General features: G+C 34.7%; 1 protein-coding gene and 1 long non-coding RNA gene across 2 annotated transcripts; both read left to right on the top strand.

Moving 5' to 3' along the window:
- The first annotated feature begins 1,807 nt into the window (after window positions 1-1,807).
- LOC128159894 (uncharacterized) lies at window positions 1,808-2,269 on the top strand. The gene is made up of 2 exons (XR_008240207.1): window positions 1,808-1,872; window positions 2,230-2,269. It is a non-coding gene; the product is annotated as an uncharacterized LOC128159894 (long non-coding RNA).
- A 9,306-nt stretch (window positions 2,270-11,575) lies between these two features.
- On the top strand, window positions 11,576-16,094 carry LOC128160266 (uncharacterized). The gene is made up of 6 exons (XM_052823562.1): window positions 11,576-11,687; window positions 11,856-11,963; window positions 13,375-13,458; window positions 13,758-13,922; window positions 14,321-14,428; window positions 14,731-16,094. The coding sequence occupies exons 1-6, from the start codon at window positions 11,681-11,683 to the stop codon at window positions 15,954-15,956; spliced, it is 1,698 nt and encodes a 565-aa protein (XP_052679522.1). The 5' UTR covers window positions 11,576-11,680; the 3' UTR covers window positions 15,957-16,094.
- The last annotated feature ends 458 nt before the right edge of the window (window positions 16,095-16,552 follow it).

Here is a 16,552-nt window from a genome sequence, read left to right on the forward strand (position 1 = left end):
CCATTGAGGTTTAAGAAAAATATGGCCATTTAAATGAACCCACCATTTCCACTTTCCTCTATTTAACACAGATTCACAGGGCTCTCCATAAATAAAGCATCTTTACCTAATATTTTAGAGGTCAACTGTTGTTCAACCTCCTTAAATAAGAAAATAAAAAATAGAGATTACATAGAGAAACTTAAAGAAAGACTTGAAACATCCTACAATTTGGCACAACAGAATGTAAAACAATCTCAGATAAAGCAGAAAGATTTTTATGATAGAAAAGTAAGAGGGGCAACACTCAAAGCAGGAGATAGAATTCTCGTCAAGATAGTGTCTTTCACTGGAAAACACAAAATTGCCGACAAATGGGAGAGTGAACCGTACCTAGTACTTTCACAACCAAATCCTGATATTCCTGTTTATAGAGTCCAGCGAGAAGACAAATCAGGAAAAGTACGAACTTTGCATAGGAATTTATTACTTCCTTTGAATTTCATACCACCAGAAAGAATCGACATATTACCAAAGCCAGTACCAAGAAAGAGGAAATTGAAAAACAAATCAGAAGAGCCAACTCCAACTGAGCCTGTTAAATCAGACACAGACAGTGATGAAGACATGGACTTCCCACATGACGTCATACATGTTCCTCACACTGCTGCTGAGAAGATCTTGGGAGAAGATGTTGATGACTTGGATGCAGGTGATATTTTGGAACCTGTCCATGAACCACATATTGCAGAAGAGGACTTCTTACATGATGCAGATGCAGACGCAGATGCTGAAGAAGATGAAGAACAACAGCCGGCTGATCGAGACGCTATCCAGCATTTGGATACGAATGATGAGGAGGAAGATGCAGAATCCCAGGAACTGGAAGATTCACCAGAACCTCAAGTTCGTAGATCTTCAAGAGTTAGAAGAAAACCAACATGGATGAACACAGGCCAATTTCTGGTAAATCAACATGTAGTAGAAACAAGTTGGAGAGACAAAGCTGAATTCCTTCTCAAAGTAACTAAAGAACCAGCTTTGAAAGACCATCGTGATAAACTTTTGGATGGACTTTTAAAAGTTATTGTGAAATAGACTTTTATACTCTTTTAAACCAGCAAAATGATGGGACATCATTTTCAAGCAGGGGGGAGAGTGTAATAGGGTGCATTTTATGATAATTACATTCATGCATATTATTCATATTTCATCTTCAACATCATCATCATCATCCTATATTCCATATTTTACATGTACATATTTAGAAACAGACTAATATCCCTATAACTCCCTGTCTTTTATGCATCTATCAAGTAATCATTACTTAATTACCTATTCTAGTGGTTTCTAATATTTTATAGCCCTAAGTCATTTCACCTGTATGGTCACTTACATACATGTGGACAAGATCAGGTGGTTTACTTAGCCAATAGTATGTTTTTATGATTTTTTCCCGCTTTAACTGAGTAGCCTTTGTGACAGACCAAGGCTAGTATTCCTAGGAGTAAGACCTAATTTCTTCAAGAGACGATTTCACTTATTTATTTATTTCATCAACATATTTGAAGCAGTCATTTATAGTAAGTGTTCTATTTTTTGGTATTCTTGAACTTTAATATATAATTTAATAGATGATAATGATATTTTCTATTAATTGGTACATTTGGCTAATTCTACTTGTTTGAGGTTAAAATACCTTATTTATGAAAGAATGTATTTTATAAATTATCCCAGTAATTCATAGTTCTGATATCTAAGCTATAGTATCTCATTTCTAATATATGTGAAAGGTTAGTTATTGTTGCCATCTTTAATACTTGTAGTCAGAGACTAGCTACCATTGTCAGAGTAATCTGCAGGATTGTGCATGAAACCTTGTTCCATAAACAGGTGATCGTTGCAAAGTTATATTTTTATATTTATTTTATGTATCTTGATAAAATGTAATCTACAAAGGAGTTACATTGAAAGTATATGTTTTTATTTAGTTAAATATTGATAAAGATGTAGAGCATATTTCTATATTTTTGTAAATTGTGTCCAAGGGCAGTAACTCTTCTTGACACTGAAATTATGATGCATTTTAATCAGAGTTATCCTTCTTTACAAATAGTTTGATTAGTGAACTCTGAGCATTAATGTATTTCATGAATATTATATATATTTGAATATGATTGTATATTTTTATGCTGAAACTTATGTAAACATTGATCCTTTTTATGCTGATATCTATGAATTATATTACAGGGTTTAAATCCTTTATCCGAATAAATGAAGAACCCTTAAAGTGGACTTGTTTAATTCTTGGGACAACCCACTATCACATTTGGCGCCCACGTTGCATTCGGATACCAAGGAGATGGGGACCACACATGAAGCTGACTGATGTCTACAGATTCTTATGGTGGAAAGCCGAGGTCTATACAGATTGAATACTGGACTCATGTTTTGTGACTCTTGAATCCTGACCTGTTCCAGATTCCAGACTCCGGATCGAGCCATTCAACACCTTGAGATAACAGACAGCAGACAGTGCAGCCTTTTTGATCAATTGAGTGACTAGAACATTAAGAAAGTGATTCTTGCTTTGATGACTGTTTAACTGTCTGTCTGGGTGTCTGTAGTAACTTTATTGACATTGCATTGAGCATTGATTGATCTCTAGATCTATTTGATTATTATCAAATATAGACTTCTGGTATTTCATGTTTCTATGTAGATAGTATTTATTTTCAATATTTGAATTCTGCCAATCATCATCAGTTTTAAAATCATCATTCATTTTTCATTGCTATAAATACTTGCAATTTATTTTGTTATGTAGAGTTATTGCCCTTTATACAGAGCAATTCATTATTCATTTTTGAAAATTTTTTTGAAATCAATTTGTGATTAAATTTTTTGAATTAGCCTTAATGTAGCAATCTAAAAGTAAGACATTTTTCATTAATTTGATAAATTTTTCCATTTTTTTTCCATTGACAATTTATTTTTGACATTTAAAATTTTTTTTTCTGACTCTGACTGCATTCATTTTTGACAGTTGCATTTTGAATTTAGATATACATTTTACATTTGAGTCCTACATCAGTTTTTTTCTTTGGTTTAAACCTGATTAATTATTTTTTCAAACATTTTGATCATTAGGTCAACATTTTTCATTTACACACTCACCCATTCATTCTCCCTTTCATCCACTCATGTTATGCATGTAAAGCACATGCATCAAGGGCAGATAATCTTCAAATGAATACTATATGACTATTAACATTTACTTGAATCATTCATTTGAGTGAACTGTGAACACTATGCTGTGATTTTCAAGGAGACGCTGAAATTCAAGTGATATAACTGTGAAATTTAGTGAAAAAGCAGATATTTGTGATTTGCATTTAAATATTGTGAATTGTGTACCAACTGAAAATTCAGCATGGGAGACAAAATTTCTGAGGAGGAAGGAAAGAAAATCATTGAAGCATTTGAAGCTTTGAAATTAAAACCAAAATGCGATACACCAGACGATCTCAAGAAATGGCTGGAGGAGAAGTCGCAACTTGGAGCAACAGCGAAAATAAAAACTGAACAAACAGATGAGACAACCAAACAGTATATGAACTTTCCTAGGATTTCAACATTTTCTGGATCGCCGAGAGGAGAAACAAGTTACGAACTATGGCGCTACGAAATCCAATGTTTACTCAACGAGAAAGTATACAGACATGATCAGATTCTACAAGCCATCCGGAGATCAGTGAAAGGAGAAGCAGCCAACATCCTCATGAGACTCGGACCAGGAGCAACAATAGATAGCATCATTCAGAAAATGAACTCCATCTACGATACTATTGACAGTTGTCAAAGAATACTTGGACAATTCTATAGTGCTCAACAAGAGGAAAATGAAAGTGTTTCTGACTGGGGATGTAGACTTGAACAGATCATAAATAAAGCTGTGATGCATGGTGAAGTTCGACATTCTCAAGTTGACAATATGTTACGTCATGCATTCTGGGATGGACTTCGATCTGACTTGAAGGATATATCTGGATACATCCATGATAAAATTCTGTCATTTGATGAACTTAGATCAGAACTAAGAGCAATTGAACAGGACCATGAGAGAAGAAAAGTAAACAAAGGAAAGAAAACTGGACCAACCGTTATGAGTGTAACTCACGAAGAAAATGAAGCTTCCGGTATGGATGACATCAAAGGGATGCTACTCAAATTAACAGCTGATGTGCAACAACTGAAAGATGATCGTTTACAGCAACCTCAGCCTCCATATCATAGAAACTTCTTCCCTAGAAACAATGGAGCACGCTTTCAGCATCCAGTTGCACCTCGTCCACAAGTACCCATACAACAACAACAGTTTGGACAACAACAACAAAGTTCATTCGGAGGTCAACAAGGAAATTACTTCCAAGCAAGACACCAAAGACCTGGACGAAGTTCAATGGGACCTAATGGACTACCTATATGTTACAGATGTGGACAGGAAGGTCACGTGCAGTATGGATGTCGAGTGAGAACAGACCATGTCAGCAGACCGTTAAACTACAGAGGACTAGCATCGAGAGGCAGACGCTAGGCCACGGTCAACCAATACAGAGCCTCACTGAATTACAACAACAAATACCAGGACTGATGGGAGAACAGAATATTATACACGTTAACATCAATGGTGTAGATACCGCAGCTTTACTTGACACTGGAGCTACAGTGTGTACCATCAACACTGACTTTTACAATTCTTACCTACAAGATGTTCCACTCCATTCGTTGGACGATATTATTAAAATCAAATGTGCAGACGGAGAGAACATGCCATACTTAGGATACATCAAAGTAACTGTCAGCACTGAAGATATTAGTTCACCAAATACGAAGGACTGTCTTATGTTAGTTGTACCGACAACTGATTACAGTAAGAAAGTTCCAGCTATAATTGGTACAAACTTTATTAAGAATATCATGAACTGTGTGAAACAACAAAATGGCGAAAGATTTCTGCAAAATACCCAAATGAAAACACCATGGTACTTAGCATTTAGATGTGTCGCTCTACGAGAGAAAGAACTTAACCGTAATAGAAACATTCTAGGCATTGTTAAATCAGCAGAGACTTGTAGTATAATCATACCACCAAACAAGGAAGTGACAATATCTGGATTCATAGATAGACAGATACCATACCAACCTGTTTGTGCAGTACTTCAGAAAACTAGTGGATCTGTTATACCAGATGACCTTGACATTTCTCCATCTTTAGTGTCGTACAAATACAAAGACAACTATGAAGTAGAAGTCAACATCAGCAACATCACTACAAGAACTGTCAAGATACCACCTAAAGCGTTGTTGTGTGAGCTACATCCTGTACTTATTGAAGATGTTCAACCACAAACTACCTCTACAGATTCAGAAAATCAAGATGTAATGAATTTAGTGAAAATTTCATCAACCAATCTGACACAAAATCAACAGCAATATGGATACAGAATATTGGAACAAAACAAAGACATTTTCTCGACTAGTGATACAGACATTGGTCACAGTAACAGAGTACAACACAAGATAAACATGAATGATGAAGTTCCTTTCAAGCAAAGACACAGGAGAATTCCGCCATCAATGTTCCAAGAAGTTCGAGACCATCTACAGCAATTATTAACAGCAGGAATCATAAGAAGATCAGAATCACCATGGACTAGTAACGTTGTACTGTGTAGAAAGAAAAACGGTGATCTGCGCATGTGTGTCGATTATAGACAGTTAAACGCAAGAACAATTAAAGATGCATATGCACTTCCTAGAATAGAAGAAATATTAGACTCTCTTGGTGGAAACTCATACTTTTCTGTACTCGATATGAAGAGCGGATATCATCAAGTTGAATTGTTTGAAGATCATAAACAGAGAACAGCATTCACAGTAGGACCTTTGGGATTTTTCGAGTATAATCGCATGCCATTTGGTTTAGCTAACGCCCCCGCAACCTATCAACGACTCATGGAAAACTGTCTAGGAGATCTAAATCTGAACATTTGTTTCATCTACCTTGATGATCTTATAGTATTTTCAAAAACTTTTGAAGAACACGTTAAAAGACTGCAAAGCATATTCCAATGTATCAGAGAGAACAATTTAAAACTTTCACCTAAAAAATGTCAATTTTTCATGGATAAAGTGAAATACGTAGGTCACGTAGTTTCTAAAAATGGAATCGAACCAGATCCAGACAAGATTGAAAAAGTTGTGAACTGGCCTAGACCAACCAAACCAGATGAAGTAAGACAGTTTGTTGGATTCGTTGGTTATTATCGACGTTTCATCAAAGACTTCACAAAGATTGCGAAACCATTAAATCAGTTGATGCCACCCACTTCACAGAAGAGCCGAAAGAATTCCAAAGCACCGCCATCTTGGGAATGGGGAGGAGATCAAGAGAAATCATTTCAACAACTCAAAAGACATTTATCATCACCACCAATATTAGGATTTCCAAATTACAATGAACCATTTGAACTTCATACAGACGCCTCTTTGTTAGGACTTGGCGCAGTTCTCTATCAGCTACAAGACAACACAAAGAGAGTAATAGCTTATGCAAGTCGAGGTTTAAGCAAATCTGAAAAACGCTACCCTGTACATAAACTGGAATTTCTAGCCTTAAAATGGAGCATTTGTGAAAAATTCAAAGACTATCTCTATGGACAAACCTTTAAAGTTTATACAGACAATAATCCTCTAACTTATGTTCTATCAACAGCACATCTTGATGCAACAAGTCAACGATGGATAGCAAATTTAGCATCATTTAACTTTGATATTATTTATCGACCAGGAAAATCTAACAATGATGCAGATAGCTTAAGCCGTTTACCTGGACTGACAAACCAAAACCATGAAAAAACTTGCAACATCTCAAGAGAAGCAATCCAATCCATTTGCAATGCCATTAATGTGTCACCTTACGCAGAATGTCTTGCCATAGATTGTGAATCTATAAAAGAAGATTTGATTCAGCCAGAAATTGATGAAGAAATAGACATCACTACAGCCCAATACAATGATCCAGTTTTGAAATTTTGGTTTCCATACATTAGGAGTAAAGTCAAACCATTCAGAAAAGAGATGCCAACATCTCCAGAACATATGACAATATACAGAAATTTTGAGAAGCTGAAAATCATCAATGAAATCATATACAGAGAATCTCTTGTCCAGAAAAAGAAGAAGTATCAGCTACTATTACCATCATCGTACATACCAACAATTCTGAAATCACTACATGATGATATGGGTCACCCTGGGAGAGATAAAACAACATCATTGATACAAGACCGATTCTTCTGGCATAGAATGACAGTTGACATAGAGGAATACATTAAAAAATGTCAAAGATGTATATTGAGAAAATCACCTGAAAATCACAAAGCACCTCTTGTAAACATCGAAACTTGTCAACCTTTGGAACTTTTGTGCTTAGATTTTCTTACCCTAGAAACATCTAAAGGAGGTTACGAAAATGTACTTGTCATCACCGACCATTTTACCAGATATGCACAAGCCATTCCAACAAGAAATCAAACCGCAAAAACAACAGCTGATGTTTTATTTAATAACTTTATCATCCATTATGGAATACCAAAGAAAATCCACACCGACCAAGGAGCAAATTTTGAAAGTAACCTTATCAAAGAACTATGTGAAATTACTGGTGTGATGAAATCAAGAACTACACCTTACCACCCGATGGGAAATGGACTCTGTGAAAGATTCAATCGAACTTTAATCAAGATGTTAGGAACTCTACACCCAGAACAGAAGAAAGACTGGAAGAAACATATTGGTCCGATAGTTCACTGTTATAACTGTATGAAACAATCTTCAACAGGACAGACCCCATTCTATCTTATGTTCGGCAGAGAACCCCGACTACCTATTGACTTAGCTTTTAAAACAAATCCATATGAAGATAAACAGACAATGACTCATTACATAGAGAAACTTAAAGAAAGACTTGAAACATCCTACAATTTGGCACAACAGAATGTAAAACAATCTCAGATAAAGCAGAAAGATTTTTATGATAGAAAAGTAAGAGGGGCAACACTCAAAGCAGGAGATAGAATTCTCGTCAAGATAGTGTCTTTCACTGGAAAACACAAAATTGCCGACAAATGGGAGAGTGAACCGTACCTAGTACTTTCACAACCAAATCCTGATATTCCTGTTTATAGAGTCCAGCGAGAAGACAAATCAGGAAAAGTACGAACTTTGCATAGGAATTTATTACTTCCTTTGAATTTCATACCACCAGAAAGAATCGACATATTACCAAAGCCAGTACCAAGAAAGAGGAAATTGAAAAACAAATCAGAAGAGCCAACTCCAACTGAGCCTGTTAAATCAGACACAGACAGTGATGAAGACATGGACTTCCCACATGACGTCATACATGTTCCTCACACTGCTGCTGAGAAGATCTTGGGAGAAGATGTTGATGACTTGGATGCAGGTGATATTTTGGAACCTGTCCATGAACCACATATTGCAGAAGAGGACTTCTTACATGATGCAGATGCAGACGCAGATGCTGAAGAAGATGAAGAACAACAGCCGGCTGATCGAGACGCTATCCAGCATTTGGATACGAATGATGAGGAGGAAGATGCAGAATCCCAGGAACTGGAAGATTCACCAGAACCTCAAGTTCGTAGATCTTCAAGAGTTAGAAGAAAACCAACATGGATGAACACAGGCCAATTTCTGGTAAATCAACATGTAGTAGAAACAAGTTGGAGAGACAAAGCTGAATTCCTTCTCAAAGTAACTAAAGAACCAGCTTTGAAAGACCATCGTGATAAACTTTTGGATGGACTTTTAAAAGTTATTGTGAAATAGACTTTTATACTCTTTTAAACCAGCAAAATGATGGGACATCATTTTCAAGCAGGGGGGAGAGTGTAATAGGGTGCATTTTATGATAATTACATTCATGCATATTATTCATATTTCATCTTCAACATCATCATCATCATCCTATATTCCATATTTTACATGTACATATTTAGAAACAGACTAATATCCCTATAACTCCCTGTCTTTTATGCATCTATCAAGTAATCATTACTTAATTACCTATTCTAGTGGTTTCTAATATTTTATAGCCCTAAGTCATTTCACCTGTATGGTCACTTACATACATGTGGACAAGATCAGGTGGTTTACTTAGCCAATAGTATGTTTTTATGATTTTTTCCCGCTTTAACTGAGTAGCCTTTGTGACAGACCAAGGCTAGTATTCCTAGGAGTAAGACCTAATTTCTTCAAGAGACGATTTCACTTATTTATTTATTTCATCAACATATTTGAAGCAGTCATTTATAGTAAGTGTTCTATTTTTTGGTATTCTTGAACTTTAATATATAATTTAATAGATGATAATGATATTTTCTATTAATTGGTACATTTGGCTAATTCTACTTGTTTGAGGTTAAAATACCTTATTTATGAAAGAATGTATTTTATAAATTATCCCAGTAATTCATAGTTCTGATATCTAAGCTATAGTATCTCATTTCTAATATATGTGAAAGGTTAGTTATTGTTGCCATCTTTAATACTTGTAGTTAGAGACTAGCTACCATTGTCAGAGTAATCTGCAGGATTGTGCATGAAACCTTGTTCCATAAACAGGTGATCGTTGCAAAGTTATATTTTTATATTTATTTTATGTATCTTGATAAAATGTAATCTACAAAGGAGTTACATTGAAAGTATATGTTTTTATTTAGTTAAATATTGATAAAGATGTAGAGCATATTTCTATATTTTTGTAAATTGTGTCCAAGGGCAGTAACTCTTCTTGACACTGAAATTATGATGCATTTTAATCAGAGTTATCCTTCTTTACAAATAGTTTGATTAGTGAACTCTGAGCATTAATGTATTTCATGAATATTATATATATTTGAATATGATTGTATATTTTTATGCTGAAACTTATGTAAACATTGATCCTTTTTATGCTGATATCTATGAATTATATTACAGGGTTTAAATCCTTTATCCGAATAAATGAAGAACCCTTAAAGTGGACTTGTTTAATTCTTGGGACAACCCACTATCACAATAAGTCAGGGGGCTTAATGTTATTTCATAAAATCAGACAGCAAAATGGCTACAAATTCATAAATTTAATGATTTAATTGATAAAAACTGTTTTAAAGTATTTATTCTTATCTCAGTAATTAACTTAAGCCTCTTAATTGTCATCAGGATAGGAAATACCTACTCTCTTAGCCAATTTACTCTAGTGGTGGTCATTCTACACATTTAAGAGGGAGTTACCCCCCTTGAATATTTTAGCGAATAAATCATGTAATGACATCTATAGCAAAGAAAATCATCCATTTTCACAAAATGTATTACTAATGGTACAAAATCCACTCAAAATTACACTTAAAGGAGAAATATGAAAATACCATGTAGTCTTGAAGGTGGCAGGGGACAGTTTTTTTGATACGGTTCATTGTAGCCAAGGGATGCATGTCTTCGGAACTCTGTAACTAGAATTTCCTCAGTTCCCATTCAGCACAAATACCTTTAATTCACACTTTATAAGACCAATCACCAATTTCTGAAGAAAATTACTAGTCAAAACCTGTAAAATTCTCTACATACTGGTTTTTATGAGATTTTGACCCTTTCATATTTTGCTAATTTTTCATGATTTTTCAGCTTTTTAGACCTCCCCCAGCTAATTCCCTGCAGAGGGTTGACCTTCCGTACCGCGTGCATGGTGCACTATCACATGTCAGAAACTTACCGGTGTATAGTTTACAATGTCCCATCCACCTACTTTTCGTGTTATTTTACCTCCCGTCTGTAACTTGCAATTTCACTGTGTAAAGTCAGCACAACAGTCATAGCCGCAGGTTTCACATTTTACTTCTGATTCTCATGTACCTAACATAAGGGGCCTACATATTGCATATCAATTTCAACAAGAGACACCCCTCTAACTAATGATAATCATTAAAAATCATTTCATGAATTTTAGCAACACTCATAAGCCTTCAAGTACAGCAACTCTCAATTTTACAAAAATATTGACGGGTACTTTATTCGAAACTGTCCCTTGCTACCTTAGGTTTGCATGTATTTATGTGAGATATAACTGATATCAAACGTTTACCGGTAACGATGTAGTTGGGCAGAGTAACTATCGTAAGATTGAAAACAAGTCACTTTTCAAATGTTTTGTCTAATTTGAATTTCGATACTCATTAAACCCCCACATGATAATAAGAATCAACACCTCATGTACATTGTATTATCATTATGACCGAATCTTGTCAAATATTAGGAAAAATTTTAAGAACCGTTTATATACATGTACAAAAAAAAAACCCAGGTTATATTTAAAGTGGACATTTGTACACTTTGCTGATTGGATACGAACAAAAGGCATTTGAAATTTTCTCGTGCGGACGATCGCTGTTCCTTTGTACCCCCTTTAAAACAAAGGTATACGTGTATTTAAAAGTGAATTGCAGATATTTAAGAATCGTAATTGTATACTCCCCTTTTTGTTTTGACTTATGTAAAACAAAAATATTTTCAAGTGGTGGTGTGTTTTGGAGATTATACACATTCTACCGTTAAAGGAGTTGAATTTCAAAGCATGGCTTGTGAGTACAGTATCATGTGGATGTTGGTACACAAAAAAACCCAACCACAAATAATTTGATTGTGGGTTTTTTTTTAATTGATAATAATTTTGTCTTACGTATGAAATTTGGTTATGGCTACATACGAATTTAGAACTTTGTAAATTACAGTAACTTCGACACTTTCAGATCGCAATAGGCCAACAAAGTCGAGTTCAAAACCTCTGAGGATTTCCGATGGAGCCAGTCCCTTTTCACTCGGGATACAAATGTTGGCGGTCAGACGACCAAGAACAGGTTTGTTGCCAATGGCTAATCAAAGCATTGATTTTGATAAACAATTTTGTATTTTTACTTTGTTCATATTTTTACATCGTACATGTAATGTAGTTACACACTTAATGTACATGTAATTACATATTCAATACACATGTAGTTACTTATTCAATGTACATGTAGTTACATATTCAATACACATGTAGTTACCTATTCAATGTACATGTAGTTACATATTCAATACACATGTAGTTACTTATTCAATGTACATGTAGTTACATATTCAATACACATGTAGTTACTTATTCAATGTAGATGTAGTTACATATTCAATATACATGTAGTTACATATTTAATACACATGTAGTTACATATTCAATGTACTTGAAGTTACATATTCAATATACATGTAGGTTACATATATTCAATGTATATGTAGGTTACATATTCAATATACTTATAGATTACATATTCAGTGTACATATAGACATGTTGGCTACATATTCAGTATACATATAATTACATATTCAATGTACATGTAGTTTACATATCAATTGTACATGTAGGTTACATATTCAATGCATATGTTGTTTTCATATTCAATGTACATTAGGTTATAATTCAATGTATATATAATTACAATGTACATATTCAATGTACATGTAGGTTATCATCTTGTTATTTATATCGCTTTTGAACTATATATACATAGACTTTATCAATTTACACATGTAACATTTTGAATTTATAATTCTGTTTTAAGGATGAATCATGTAAAAATTAGAAAAATTATCTTGAAATATAAAATAATGTAATTCCCAGACCATGTAGATCTTCAAAAGTGAAAGTAAAGTTATAAATGGCCAGCATGACAAGGCATTCTGAGACTCTCAAGACATCTGTTAAAATATATTATTTAACCGGTCCCTAATCATTCTCCACGGTCCTAGGTTATTTTTCTGTGGTACCCGATCATTTTTTACGGGTCCCAGATTATAATTTTTTCTTCTCGTCTTTAATTCATCATATTTTGTCTTCAGGAAATAAAAAAATAGGAAGAAATTTCTTTTGTTTCGGCAATTTGTGTGTTACACAAAATTATAAAAACTCGGATTTGTTCAGATTACTCATTTCGTCTAAGTGAATCACCGATTCCTCTAAAACTTCCCCCGGGTAATGTTGTGAGTTTCTTTGGCTCAAACTCTTCTTGTCTTTAATTCATCATAGTACATGTAAAAGTTCATCACTTTTCGGTATGCAAGTATACTGTACATATAGAAAGAAATTGTCTTTAGGGTGATCATAAGTTACGCAGACTTTATCATGTAATGAATCAACTTCAAAGCGATTTTAAATTAATTTTTTGTTTGTTTAGTTAGCTCTGATTTCGTCTGTATTTTTTAAAATGTTTTGTGACCTTTGTTACATCCAGCCCAGTTTGAAGTCAAAGCCACACCAAGGTCTGTAAAGGAACCGAAGAAACCGGTGCCATTGCCTGCTTGTCGGCCAAACTCAGGTTGTCAAAAATTTACAATCGTGTAATCCTAATGTATAATATTTCAAAAGCCCAGACCATATGACCATGTATTATTATGAACAGCATACAGAACTGTGAAGATGTCTTCTGCCCTTTATATAAAATTAGTCGTACAGAAATGAACAATACCGCTACATTTGTGTACAACTAAAAGGACAAAAGACCTCTATAGATTCCATTCATGAGTATACTGAGCAAATGAGTACAGTACAGGATCCCGTATTGGCCCGCGTTATATAATATACATGTATAATTATATTACTGTATATCATACATAGGCATAATGAACAACCGCGAAAATACCAGACGCCATAACAAACCACTGCCACAGATAGACGTGGTAGATTATGAAGACGACGATGACGAAGAAGATGATAATGAGGATGACGAAGAAGAGGAGGAAATCGTCCTACTGGACTGTACAAACAACCGACCCGTCACTGGTATATAGATCGTGTGTTTATTGTCTCTTTTACAAGGACACGGTTGTTAACAATCGATCCGAACAACCTTCTTCAAATTCACTTATTATACTTATTAACTACAGACATCCTGGTACTTCAAAAATCACTTGCATTTTGGTTTTTATTCTATCTTATTCTTCTACTTATATAGTATTAAGCTCTTTTTTGTCTGGAGGTGGAAATATACTTTAAAGTGTCCCCGGCCATTGCGCTTCTTTAATTGGTTTAAATGAGCGCGCATAGTATCTGATTCATGTATTCATAATTTTTTTTATTTCAATGCCTACATTTAAAAATTGAAAGTATGATACAAGTATGGATATACCGCCAGAAGGCCGGTTTATCACGTATTTTGTTTTTTTTGTTTTTGTTAACAGCCCCGGTGTGTGTAGCGGGTGGCTGGACCAGAGGGCTGATGTGTCCCTCCTCCCACAGAGACGAGTTTGAGATACCGAACCTTGAGGATCTAAGGCTTGAGATTCCAGGTGATGAACCTAATACACTGTACCTTTCAGCTATAGGGACATTCTCTTTAAAACAAACTAAATAATTATTATAATGAATGTAGCACTTTTTAACTTTTTGCATTCATTTCTTAAGCATACATTTCTTGTCATACTGTCCTTTCTTATATATTTCATGTTATCAAATAAAATATACAACATGACAGAAAGGCCAATACCAGTAAGGCAAATGATTTACAAAACTTTTCCTTAATATAATTATTTTGATTCCTAAAGTACATCACACAACAAATAATTCTGCACTAAGATACTTTTTGACACAGATACTATCAGCAAAGCTTGGGAAGACATTGCAGAGGAAAACGAGGAGATCAGAATTATTCTCATTGGAAAAAGAAATTCCGGAAAAACTGCAACCGCTAACACTATTTTAGGATATTCAGCTTTTGACAACTCCCACGATTCCCATGCAAAATCCTGTCGGTACGGGACGTGTCAACGTTTTGACAGACGATTGGTTGTTGTTGACACCCCGGATGTGTGTAACCATGACAACCGGACCGAGCTTCTGAAAGCCATTTCCCTGACCTCCCCTGGACCTCACGTATTCATATTTGTGGTAGGAATTGGAAATATAAACCAGAACGACGAAGAAACATATTCGAATTTAATTAAAATGTTTGGATATGAGGTTTCCCATCATATGATTATATTGTTTACCAGAAAAGACGATTTGGTATTTGAAGGAATGACCATATTTGGTTACGTTAACGAAGTCCCCGAGCAAATTAAAAACGCGCTGACTGCTTGTAATCGAAGATATGTTGCGTTCGACAACCATTGCACAGGACGAGAGTCCGAGGTCCAAGTTAGGAAACTTCTTGATGTGATTGATAACATTCTGATTCTAAACCGGAGACACTTTACAAACCAAGTCTTTGTACAGATTGAAAATCAATTGAAAATACGATCCGATTGCATAGTGAAAGCATGCCAGGAAAAATATATTGAGAGAGTGAGAAACCTAAAGAATGAAGCAATAAACCAAGAGGGTGGCACAAGAAGGTCGTTGGATGATGAAAGCAATGACAAAGTAGACAGATTTTATATATTTTTGGATTCTACAGATAACAAATTTCCTGATGAAAATACAAATATAACCGACGCAACGGTTAAATCAAAAAAGCGACCAAAATCTTCTTTTGCTGGTCACAAAAGAACAAATCTAAAGGGACGATTTAAACTTCAACGATTTCGCAAGAAAACCGCTCGAACACCTTCGCTATCTCCAATTGAGTCGGTGGAGTGCGATTCCGAGAGCGAGATAATATACGTTAGCAATAATAATATTGGTCTCTCTCAGAATGAACTTAACTTAAGGAAGTGGAAGGAGGGGTTCGAAAAAGAGACAGAGAAAAATCAACTGCGCGAGAAAATTCGGATGGAGTTGGAACATGACGTAGATGAAGTCTACAGATTGTTAAAGAAAGTTAATTTACCGACTTTTGTTCGCGGCACTGTCAGTCAAATTAACACTTGGGTTAAATAGTGATTGTGTTGAAAATAAGAAAAATATATTTTTTTAACATGGATTGAAGGGTTATACTTTTTATAGCAAGCAATGTTTCATTTTGCTGAAACGTATTCACATTTGATTGAGATATGTCATTAAATACCAACCATATTATTTTTGCATTAAAAGTTAAGCTTCCAGGAGCATGGCCATTACCAGTGCGTTCCCTGCTGGTTCTTCTCATGTCCGAGATATGTCAATGTACGAGCTTACATGTAATGATTTTCTCAAAAAACTTCGATCAAACATACTTGTATTTGTGGTTATCCATATAAAATTACCCTAGTGCTGAAATTTTGAGTAGTTGGCACCCCACTCTTTTGAGCGCAGACAAAAAAAACTGTTTGCCCTCTCCTGATTAGGTTTGAACTTTGAACTTTAGGAGGGAAAATAGGTATATAACGTTATTTTAAAAAAAAAAAAAAAAGATGAAACCAAGTTGATTTAATAAAATAATAAGGACTGGGGCATAATTCTTAACTAGACATCCCTTTTTTAAAAATCTCAATTTGTTGACTACCGGTACATTACCATCTTTGGATTAAGTGTTCAGCAATGCAATAAACACAACA

Source organism: Crassostrea angulata, chromosome 8 (assembly GCF_025612915.1).
Source record: "Crassostrea angulata isolate pt1a10 chromosome 8, ASM2561291v2, whole genome shotgun sequence".
In the NCBI taxonomy this organism is placed as follows: domain Eukaryota; kingdom Metazoa; phylum Mollusca; class Bivalvia; order Ostreida; family Ostreidae; genus Magallana; species Magallana angulata.

What these genes read in the sequence shown, in the direction of transcription:
- LOC128160266 (XM_052823562.1), top strand. An exon ending in TGCTTGTCGGCCAAACTCAG is followed by an intron (nt 13,459 to 13,757) that starts GTTGTCAAAAAT and finishes TATCATACATAG; the next exon opens with GCATAATGAACAACCGCGAA. An exon ending in TCTAAGGCTTGAGATTCCAG is followed by an intron (nt 14,429 to 14,730) that starts GTGATGAACCTA and finishes TTTTTGACACAG; the next exon opens with ATACTATCAGCAAAGCTTGG.